This window comes from Phaseolus vulgaris, chromosome 6 (genome assembly GCF_051622355.1).
Source record: "Phaseolus vulgaris cultivar YP4 chromosome 6, ASM5162235v1, whole genome shotgun sequence".
Taxonomy (NCBI): domain Eukaryota; kingdom Viridiplantae; phylum Streptophyta; class Magnoliopsida; order Fabales; family Fabaceae; genus Phaseolus; species Phaseolus vulgaris.
Genome location: NC_143503.1, coordinates 30,947,285 through 30,958,518, shown reverse-complemented (window position 1 = coordinate 30,958,518; position 11,234 = coordinate 30,947,285). Strand labels below are relative to the sequence as shown.

At 33.6% G+C, this 11,234-nt stretch overlaps 1 protein-coding gene across 2 annotated transcripts; it reads right to left on the bottom strand.

The window, feature by feature from the left end:
- Positions 1 to 1,107: 1,107 nt before the first annotated feature.
- PGLP2 (2-phosphoglycolate phosphatase 2) lies at positions 1,108 to 10,687 on the bottom strand. Of its 2 annotated transcripts, none has more exons than XM_068640121.1 (11): positions 10,002 to 10,687; positions 9,706 to 9,873; positions 9,477 to 9,637; positions 9,317 to 9,388; positions 6,428 to 6,499; positions 5,958 to 6,017; positions 5,817 to 5,869; positions 1,961 to 2,058; positions 1,771 to 1,870; positions 1,568 to 1,671; positions 1,108 to 1,480 (listed from the first exon to the last, which is right to left on the bottom strand). In XM_068640121.1, the coding sequence occupies exons 2-11, from the start codon at positions 9,782 to 9,784 to the stop codon at positions 1,386 to 1,388; spliced, it is 894 nt and encodes a 297-aa protein (XP_068496222.1). In that variant the 5' UTR covers positions 9,785 to 9,873; positions 10,002 to 10,687; the 3' UTR covers positions 1,108 to 1,385. The 2 variants fall into 2 exon arrangements, with proteins under 2 accessions (XP_068496222.1, XP_090159593.1); XM_090303467.1 differs by having other exon boundaries at positions 9,706 to 9,920; positions 10,002 to 10,044.
- Between the last annotated feature and the right edge of the window lie 547 nt (positions 10,688 to 11,234).

Genomic DNA, 11,234 nt, shown 5'->3' with positions numbered 1-11,234 from the left:
ATAAATAAAAAATTTATGTTTTTCAAAATTCTAAAATAAACAAAAATCCAAAAATTTGTAATTTCATTCGTAGATACACATCGAAAATCAATAAAATTTTTAAATTAATCAAAATTTTAAATAAATCCATATCCTAAATTATTTAATTTCATTCTTACATAAAAATCTAAAATTAATAAATTTTTAAGTTTTTTAAAATCCTAAATAAATAAAAATCTTAAATTATTTTATTTCATAGTTAAATAATAATCTTAAAGAAATAAATTTCTAAAATTACTTATTTCTAATGCCAATGTTTATTTCTTATATATTAATATTTTTTTTATTTTTTTATTTATTTTATCATATTCATTTACATTTATATATATACACATATATTTAGTTATATAAAACTAACAAAACTTAGAATGGGATGGAAGAAGAATTTCTGTAGGTTAAATAACTTCAAAGAACACGATAAAATTATTTTTAAAAGAGATATTAACATACCAAATAATAAAATTCAAATTGCTTGCCTTTTAAAATAAATCATTTTTTTATCCTCAATATAAATTTATGTCAATTTTTTAATACTTAAATAATTTATTTTTTTATGTGTATTATTTATAATTATTTATTCGTATACATTGATGTTTATTTTTTATATAATAATATTTAATTTATTTATTTATTTTCTTAAAAGAATGCATCGGGAAAAAAATCAATAATCATTTACATACTATTCATTCATATTCACATATACTTAGAGGAATTATTGTAATTCTTTTTTCTTTATAAAATTACCGTGCTGTGCACGGGTACAGGACTAGTATAACACAATCATCAAAGAAAGGTGACCTATGTATTCTCAAGGAAGTTTACCAACCCAACCTTCTCTCATTTTCATCTTTTTTCCTCTCCTTTTTCATATCATCAGGCACTCATGAAAATTGTATACTTGCAAGTGCTGCTTAAACTGCAATTAATACATGAGATAAATAATAGGCGCTGCAAATTCTGAGCAAAATTATATGTTCTAAGAACCCCTGCAGCAAAAACATACTTTATGAAGCACTCGAGCTAGTGTTATACAAATAGCCAAAAAAAATTAAATGAAGTACAGCAGCATTAGAAATATAAAAAATTGCATGCCTCCTTTATTGAAATGCCAGAACGAGTAATTTCCCCTCGTCGTGACTTTATATTCTGTAACGAGATGAGCATACAGTGCAATTATAAAATAATTCTGATTCACAAAGGAGAACCAATATCGCTTCTATTAATGCTTGGAGAAAAACACCTCACAACGAAGTGATGTAACAGAGATTCAGATATAAGCTTAATTAGATTGTGAAAAAATTAAATAGAAGAACAGTGTGTCTAAATTGGAAAGAACCCATTCATGCTTATGATAAGTCAAGCATGTCAGAAATTTTATTTGTATAGTAATCAGGTTGAATATTATTTGAAGGGTCCTGTAGATCTGACTGAGTTGTGACACCTGTTTGCACAATACAAATAATCGCAATATGTTATGAACGACTTCTCTAGTAACATATATGATAAAGAAAAAGACAAGGCCCGTTACCTGAAAGAACTAGAAGTGTTTTGCAACCAGCATTTTGTCCAAACAAAATATCCGTATCTAGTCTATCACCCACCATACACATCTTGGAGCAACTTACGTTGAATCTTCCCAAAAAAGAGTAAGTTATATATGCTGACAAAACTATAACATAAAAGACAAAACCTTACGGAAAGACCAAAGAGTTAAGCATTTAACTTTCTTACTTCTTAAGTAAAAACTCCATCATAAAGGTTGATGGTTTCCCCACCACAACAGGCTCCTTCTGGGTTGATCCACATATAGCAGCAACCATACATCCCGCACCTGAAATCCAAGATTTCTTATGAGGACATAAAATCAAGTTGCATACTAATTCTACACTGTTTAAGAGTAAATTGGAGTTGAATAAAGGACCAGGCCATTCTTGCAAAGCTGTCATATGTCCAACTGCATCACGGTTGGTGGCAATAAAAAGGCATCCTGGATTTTCTCGTATGCAAAGTGTTCCGTACCTATCAGATGACATTGAAATAACAAAATATGAAACAACTAAAAAGGCAAGTAATTAAATATATATGGCTAGAATATAAGATAATGTTGGCATATATAACTAAGACTTTGATGATTTTATCCACCTATTTTGTAATAACATAAACAAAAAATATATGCCATTCACCTAAAGCATAATAAAATTAATATGCAGAGCCTAATTTTAGTTATTCTGCTTTGGGTTAATTAACTAAAAAACCACTTACCACACCATTAATGTTCTCAACAAATGTAGTTGTTTATTAAATCATTCTCACAGCATTATGAACTTATTAGTCATTTCAACAGTCTACAAATGCATCCATACAAATAGTTGGAAAACTTCCTTAATTACAGTCACACCTAGTACACCAGTTTGCCTTAGTTGCAGCTTCTTTAGGATACCTTAATTGTAGCAGTGGTAGTTTAATCTCACATTGACTTGAGATATTGCTTAATAGAGCTGATAAAGCTAAGACAATCGTCCTTACATGCTAATTTTGTGGAGTTGAATTGGACCTTTAATCCAAATTCCAAAACGTTATCAAATATTATCTTAGAACTATTGTTGGATAGCTTGCATTAGGATAGTAGCCATGGACATGAGGAGGAGTGATGCAAGGCCACTTTAATTGCAATCACCCCTAGTTTGTCTTAGTTCACCTTCTTTAGAAGTTGTTTTGAGGTAGTTTAATATCAACTAGGGATATGACTTAAATAGAGCTTATAAAGTTTGGACACTATTCACCTCTAAAGTTAGGCCCTAAGTCCAAATTGTAAGACAAAGCTTTAATGCAAACAAATTGTTGTCAACTAAAGTCCTCTAAAGATCTGACCACAAAGATCTTACCACTCTTAAGAGGATAAAATCACATACTTCCCTCACTTAGAGGATAACTATTTGTAACTATAGAAGATCCTAACTTTTTGTTTCACAAGGATTTCACTTTATATAAAGGGGCAACCCGCCCACCCATGTAGGATCTCACTTGCAATACCTTTGTTAACTTAAGCACCACAGTTCTTTGTAGGTAATCTGCAACTATGTTGATGTCAAAGACAATATCATCAAGATTTGGGCTTCAAGACCCATATGAAGATTTACATAACAACTCAAACATCTAAAAGAAACTTCAAAATTTCATGCAATGTCATGGATACTTCAGATCATACTAACAAATACAATATAGTTCTTTTGATACTATATGTTGAAAATATGATATGATATTGAATATATTATCTGATTAGGTTGAATGTAAATAGGAATATAAGATATATTTAGCAAATAAGTAGGGATTTTATTTTACTTTGTTACCTTTCATCCAATACATATGATTATAAATAGGTCAGTGTGTGTATGCCCATAACACATAATTATTGTAAACCTACATGGTATTAGAGCTAATAATTCATATTGGTAATATTTACCTATTCTGGTAAGCTCGCCTAGCTTGACAAACATGTGCGGTAATTACCTATTTTATCACTATCTCAATTCTTACAGTGTGGCCCATATATCTATTGGGCAATGGAAATCAAACAACATCCAAATGAACACAAACAAGGGTTCGTTGGAGCAAGGGGGACATGGTAGTCAAACGGTGGATCACTCCAGAAATCATTCTGCACGAATAAGGACATGCGCATGTACCTCAAGTGCACAAAGACTGGTTCACGTAGTGGTGCATGGGGCAGCATATGAATGAGCAATACATATGTTGTTTGATGAGAGGGGTGGGGCGATGAAATGGCAACTATACATATGTTGTTTGATTGAAAGAAACAATCACTATATTATTCACCACAAAGGACAATAATTGCACAAGAAAAAAGAGAGAACAAAGGATCAAAAAATGGCTAATCCTATGTTTATTCCTATGTCTATAAGTGAAGGTATGGCTAATCCTTGTTGGCAAAAAATGGTATTATATGACATGATTGTTTTACATACCAGTGGCATATGGGAACTAGTCCAATTACCTCCAAATAAGACTATTATTGGTTTTCATCGGGTCAAAGAAGGTTGGATCGGATGGTAATATTGATCAGTTCAAAGGTTGTTTGGTGGAGAAAGGCTATACTCAAATTACTTTGGTTAGTCTATTTCTAGTCCTGGTTGTTATTTGTCAGTCATTGGTTGTTTCACCAATTAGATACTAAAAATGCATTCTTACATTCAAAGGTTGTTTGGTGGAAAAAGGCTATGCTCAAATTACTTTGGTTAGTCTATTTCTAGTCATGGTTGTTATTTGTCATTGGTTGTTTCACCAATTAGATACTAAAAATGCATTCTTACATGGTGAGCTACAGGAAATGGTTTACATGGATCAACCCCAATATCTATTGCTTCTATTGGCTCTCATTTTGTTTGTCATTTCACTTCTGACACTCCTTTATGGCTTGAAGCAATCTCCTTGTGCCTAGTTTGGCTATTTTAGCTCGGCTCTAGTTCAGTTTGGTATGACCTTTTACAAAGTTGATCACTTGATTTTCTTCCTTCATTCTTCATTTTTGGCCTATGGTTTTATTTGGTGGTATATCTTCATATGATTTTGAGGTGTATCAACCGACTAAAGTCTTCATTCAAAATGAGTTCCAAACAAAGGATTTTGGATCGCTCAAATATTCTTTGGTCATTGAGGTTGCTCAATCTACTTCAGGTATTGTCATTTCCCAATGGACATAGGCTTTGGATATCCTCATCGAGACTGGCATGCTTGAGTGTCGTCCTAGTGGTACCCCTATGGATCATCACCTTAAACTTCTTTCGTGCAAAGGAAACCTTTTGGAAGACCCGAAAAGATATCGTAGTCACTTGCAGACTCAATTACCTCAGGATCTAGGCCCAATATCACATCAACAGTAAGTAAGTCAATTCCTCAATGCCCATTGTGATAGTTATTGGAATGTCGTGATGTGCATCCTCTGTTACATCAAGAATGCACCAGGTCCTGAATGCTTATATGAGAACAAAGGCAATTCCTAAATTGATTGTTACTCTAATGCAAATTAGGCAGAATCACAATCATACAGACAATCCACTCTAGGTTAATGAGTTCTCATTGGAAGTAATTTAATCTCATGGAGGAGCAAGTACCAGAATATAGTTGTCAAATCAGGTGTTAAAGCCAAATATTGTGCCACGGCAGCATCTGCAAGTGAAATTACATGGCAATGACAACTCCTTCAGCAGCCCCGATTGGGGGAGATTCAGGGCACTAAGCTTATATGCGATCTAGATGTTCATCGTATTGCATCTTCTAATTCAGTCTTCCATGAACAGACTAAATACGTTGAGATAGACTGTCCTTTTGTGAGAGGAAGTGCTCCCAGGAAAAATCACTATTGATGTTGTTAACTCTAGTAACCAGCTAGCAGATATGTTCCAAAAATCTCTCATGTGGTCTCACATTAATCGTATTTGTAACAAGTTTGGCACATATGACATATATGCTCTAGCTAGAGGGGAAATGTTGAAGATATGATCTGATTGATTAGGTTGAACGTAAAGGGATATAAGATATATTTAGCAGATATGTAGGGATTTTTTTTTGTTACCTTTAATTATCCTGTACATAAATTATAATTAGACAAGTGTGTGTATGCCCATAATATACACAACTCCTATATATGAAAGTCATTGAAGGTTCTAATTTCAAAATTGTTTGGAGGCACGAGTCAGAGGACATATGAACCAGGAGGTAACATTTTAAATAAAAAGGAAAGGAATAGATGCTCTTACTGAAGCTTGTAATAGTTAATGTTTGGATCTATACCAACCACTACAGCTCCAACCTGAAAGGAACCCATTAGTTAACTACAAGCACTGATCTCAATGAAGATATTCAAAGTAAAAAATTAACAATGAGAAAGGTGTCATTACACTCTTATCATGTTCAACAAAGCAGTTCTGCTTCAGGTCTATTGTTTTATTTGCATCTTCCTGCACCAATGAATGCTTTAGTGAGAATAACTTCAGTGACGATCATGTGATTCACATCACTCTGTTATTGTGTTGCTTGAAATTTACATTGCCTTTAAGAAAATGTAGGCTAATAATAGAGTTGACTATGATCACTTGAACCAAACATTAGTGTAAGGGTTTCCTTTTTAATAATAACACAAGCACAAGTGCTTGTTTATCCCCAAGTTGTTTTCTACTCGATCAAGGTGAATAATCATCCAAACCAACAAACTTTATAATCAAAAGAGAACATGAACAGGAAAACTAATCTAGTAGAACAGCAGTGCGAGCCTCCTAAAAAACTCTTTGGACAACATGAATTTCAATTTCAATGAGGGAAAAAGAAAAAGAGGGAGACAGGTTATAACTTATAAATGAGCACAACTTACCGGTCCACCAAAAGCTGTAATGCCAGCAAGTCGCAACTCCTCCAGTATACCCTCCCCACCAATCACATAAACCTGAAAATAAAGAACACCAATGGAAATTGTATCACATAACTGTATGCAAATGGGTGATTTACAATGACGGCAAAAGTCTCATCAAATGAGAGGAAAGTGAAAATGTAATGTAAAGAAAATATTCTTTGTTTTCACTGCAAATTACAAAATGGTCAGCCTGATTTTATTTTAAGGTATAATTACCTTATTCATCCTTATATTTAAGGTCAATATTCAATTTAGTACAGTGATTTTTTAAAAATTCAATTTGATTCCAATGTTTTTTTAATATGTATCCAAATTGGTCTTTTCCATTAAGTCGCACCTTACCGTGTTAAGTGTTGCTTATGTGGCAGGGAGAGGTAGGATTGAGAGATGTGATGTGTTAAGTGACAGCGTCCCCTAAGGCCGTAACCCCCGTATTGTCACCGGCAGCATCTCCTCCCACCGTTGTGGCTCCTGCAACCAAGCCTCCGGCAACGTCTCCTCCGGCTGCAGCGCCAGTGAGCTCCCCACTGGCTCCAATTACGGTGAGCTCTCCCCCTGCGCCTATGCCTACAGCTGCTCCGATGGTGGCGCCATCACCCCGAAGCCCATGGAATCATTATTGTTCAGATTTGGCTTTAATTTTCCAAAGTGTTTCATGTTGAATGATTGTTTTCAATCTGAAAATTTGTGGCTGCTTTGTCCCCTTTTTTTGCTAAGGTACAGTTATGACAAAGTGGCCCAGAGTTTGTTTGGAGATGCTTTTCGATGAAAATGTGATTGGGTTGAGATTTCTATTATTTGAAGGCTGCTTGAACATGGCTGTAGCCTTTGTCTTTTTTGTCCTTAGGGTCTTTCATCAACCTGCCTGCCGAGGGAAGTATGTTGACTAGCAATTTCCATGTACATCTATTGGATTCAAGTTTTCTGGTCTTCATGTGATTGTTTTTGAGTTCTATAATTTCTCTGGAGTGAAGAATTCTAAGTACCCATTAAACATGGCAAATAAATCTTAAAATGAGGGTTAAAGATGAAGTTACCCATCAAGATATATAGGAAAAAGGGGAACAAGTACCTTGACTGAGGGGGACCCACTGATAGAAGTTATGGAGAACCCACTTGATCCATTTTGAAGTGCCTAGATGTTATCATATGTGCATTCGGAAAGATGGAGCTTCTTACTCAAAAGGCAATGCCTCTTAAGCTTAGAATCTAAGCCCATCCACTTACTTTGGAAAATTAAACTAAATCTGAACAATAATGATTCCATGGGCTCTGGGGTGATGGGCGCCACCACGGGAGCAGTTGTAGACACAAGTACAGGAGGAGAGCTCTCCGGAAATGGAGCCAGTGGGGAGCTCATTGGCACCGCAGCCAGAGGAGACGTTGTTGGAGGCTTGGTCACTGGAGCAGAAGCCACAAACAACTTTAGGGGACGCCGCCACTTGACACCTCACATCTCTCAATCTCACCTCTCTCTACCACATAAGCAACACTTGACGCCATAAGGTGCGACTTAACAGAAAAGACCAATTTAGATACATTTTAAAAAACATAGGAACCAAATTAATTTTTTTTAAAACTATTATACTAAATGAATAAGGTAATTATAACTTATTTATTTTAATTAATCGGAAAGCATACAATGTCAAGTCAGTTTAGCGTTATTTCAGTTAGCCTAGCTGTTACCCAGTCACCAGTCACCGCCAAATGTGCAGTGTATGTAAAGCTTGTTGATCATTCAACTTGGACTCAGTTTCCCATCATCCCTGATTTGAAACCATATTTGAAAATCGGGAAACAGAATAAAACAATGCATCATCTATTATTCCAACTAAGAAAAACAGTTCCTTAAATTCTATGACTTTTTTAGAATACTATTTTCTTGAATATCATTCAAGAAAAATTCAAATTGCCGAGTATTGTACCAATTAACAAGTCAGGATTCCAAACTTTTATTAATTGTGAAAGAGATACACCTGAACAAATATGCTATTTAAGGTATAAAAAGGGAATGAATGTTTCCATCTCATTAGTCAACTCTATATGATAATAATCTTTCTATCAAGCATAAGTTCTATTACAGATCTTGATGCTCCAGCTTTAAGTCTGCAACATTGTCATACTCAGCAATCACTACATCAGAGGTAATGCTTGGATAAAATTTTCTACAAGTATTTAATAAGAGAAGAGAATAATAAAAAAAATGAAAAAAGGTTTCTCCAGAAACTGAAATTAGCTGGTCAGTAAGTTAATTCAATACAAGATGCCAACTTAGTTGGGATCTCATTATTCCACGGCGGTGCTTAGCGTGTTTATCTTATTAAAGAAGTAAAAAAACAATTTTTGGAGATATTAATCTGAGAGAGTTTCTACATATAAGTTAACAGAATCAACTGTGTGTTACGTAGAGCTCATGGTCTTGTTCTTGAAAAGAGCCCCGTTGTTTAGGGAACAGAAGTGTTTAGCAATGACCCTTGGTCAAGTCTCGATACTTAAGTAATGTAAGACTGTTTCTGTGAAAAAAAACAATAGAGCCCCCAGTCAGGGGTAGAGGCCTTGAGGCCCACACGTGTATGGCCTGTCTCCTTGTAGTTTTAATGGTGTGATGTCAAGTCTGCAACATATTGTAAACTTTAACTCTTGTGTGTGCCTTACAGTTTTTTAAACCTCCGTAAAAAGTACCTTGGTGAGTTAAGAAACAAAGGCCTATAAACTACCTTGACGTCAATTCCTAATCAATGTAGGACTCTCTATGTGTAGCACACAGTAGCATCAGTAAAATTCTCCATTCACGAGTAACTAATAATCACGCGGAAAGATATTAAATAAAACAAAGTATGACTTAGGAACCTTGTTTTGTGAAGGGAAATCCTTGACCTTCAAGTACATAGCAGCCGCAAACGACGAGGAGAATATCTCGTCCTGCGAAACGCAAAAAGAACAAGATTACAAGAAGATTTCAGCGAACATCGAAGTTGAAATCGTAAGCGAAAGAAGAAGACGAGCGAACCTGCGAAACGGAAATTCCCAAGGATTGGAACTTTTGAGCGTACTGAGAACGCGACTTCCAGGAATTGTTGGTGACGAAAACGATCTTCTTGCCCTTGGAGCGAAGCATTTGGAGAGTTTGCGGAACGCCTTGGATGAGTTCATCGCCCTTCCAAATCACACCTAACGCATGCAAGAGGGCGAATTGGAATGATTCCATACATGTGAATTGAAAGTAAAAGAATACCAACCGTCGCAATCGAAGAGAAAAGCTTCCACGGAATCGAAGAGATCGCTGAAATTGTTTGGTGACAGAGGTTGGGAACTCATAGCAGAAGAAGAAGATGGAGAATGAAAAAAAGGCGCAATTCGTGGCTTTGCCAGTTCAAACGCCAACAACAATGCGTGTCTCTCAGGCACTTGTCCAAATGAAAAAAATGATACAAGTAATAACTATTTCGCAAAACTAGTATAAAATAAATTAAGAAGTTAGATGATAAAATAAAATAAGGGGAAAAAGAGAGAAAATGTGATAAATATAGTGAACCTGATAAAAGGATGCTGGTAGTGTGAGGTTTGGCTAACCATGGCTTCAATTTAAACTTTTTAGTACAATTATAATGAAGGAATCAAACCACAACAGCTTCAAGTAAACTCTTTTCTTAGCAGTTTATAAGATTCAAAAAGACAAGATTCAAGAAGAAAAATAAAAATAAAATCAAGAAAAATAATTAAAAGAATTTAAGCGGAAGAATCCAAGAAGATGATTAAAGATTCAAGCGGAAAAACATTCAACAAGATGAAGAAGAATTCAAGAAAAATAAGATTCAAGAAATAGAAGAATTAAGAAGATTAAAAAATAAATTATAAATATTCTAGCGAAATAGAATTCAAGAGCAAGAACAAGTTCTTGAAGAAATAATTCAAGAAAAAAGATAACTCAAACAAAATAATTAAAAGAATTTAAGAGAAAGAATTTAATAAGACGATTAAATATTTCACGAAAGAGTGTAATAAGAGATGATTCAAGAAAAGAAAATTCAAGAACAAAACATCCAAAGAAGTTTCAAGAGGAAAATATTCAAGAACGAGAAGATTAAAGAATACATGATTCAAGAAGAAGAAAAAAATTCAAGAACAAGAATTCAAGAACAGTTAAAATAATTTAAAAAATGTAAGAGAAAAAAATTCAAGAAGATGATTAAAGATTCCATAAAAAAATATATAAAGTTCAAGAAGGAAAAAATTCAATATTCAATAAATATACTAGAAAAGTAAAAGAACATATATGTGGGCAAATTCCTTATCTAACACCATTTAGACTTTTATTTCCCTAACTAGCACCCTTTTGTTTTTATTTCCCTATCTAACACCCTTTTGTTTTTATTTCCCTATCTAACACCCATTTGTTTTTATTTCCCTATCTAGCACCCTTTTATTTTTTATTTCCCTATCTAGCACAATTTTAAAAATAAATAAATAAATAATAATTTATTTATTTTTTTATAATTTTAATTTTGAATGCATTAAAAACTAAATATTTTTAATGTTTAAAATAGTTAGAAATATAATTAATGAATAAAGAAATGAGTTTTTATAAAATAAAATAAAAAATGTTTAGTTTAAAATTAATTTTTTTAAGAATAAAGAAAATAAAAAATTAAACCCTACAAAACATAAAAGTTGAATCTATAAACATAAATTACTATTTATTTTTATTATTATTGATGATGTAATCATGTTAATTTCAAATAAAAAATACATGACATGATTACAAAAA

What these genes read in the sequence shown, in the direction of transcription:
- PGLP2 (XM_068640121.1), bottom strand. Translation starts at nt 9,784, where the DNA reads ATGAGTTCCCAACCTCTGTCACCAAACAATTTCAGCGATCTCTTCGAT. An exon ending in TGGGAATTTCCGTTTCGCAG is followed by an intron (nt 9,389 to 9,476) that starts GTTCGCTCGTCT and finishes TGCGTTTCGCAG; the next exon opens with GACGAGATATTCTCCTCGTC. An exon ending in ATGGAGTTTTTACTTAAGAA is followed by an intron (nt 1,672 to 1,770) that starts GTAAGAAAGTTA and finishes TTTTTTGGGAAG; the next exon opens with ATTCAACGTAAGTTGCTCCA.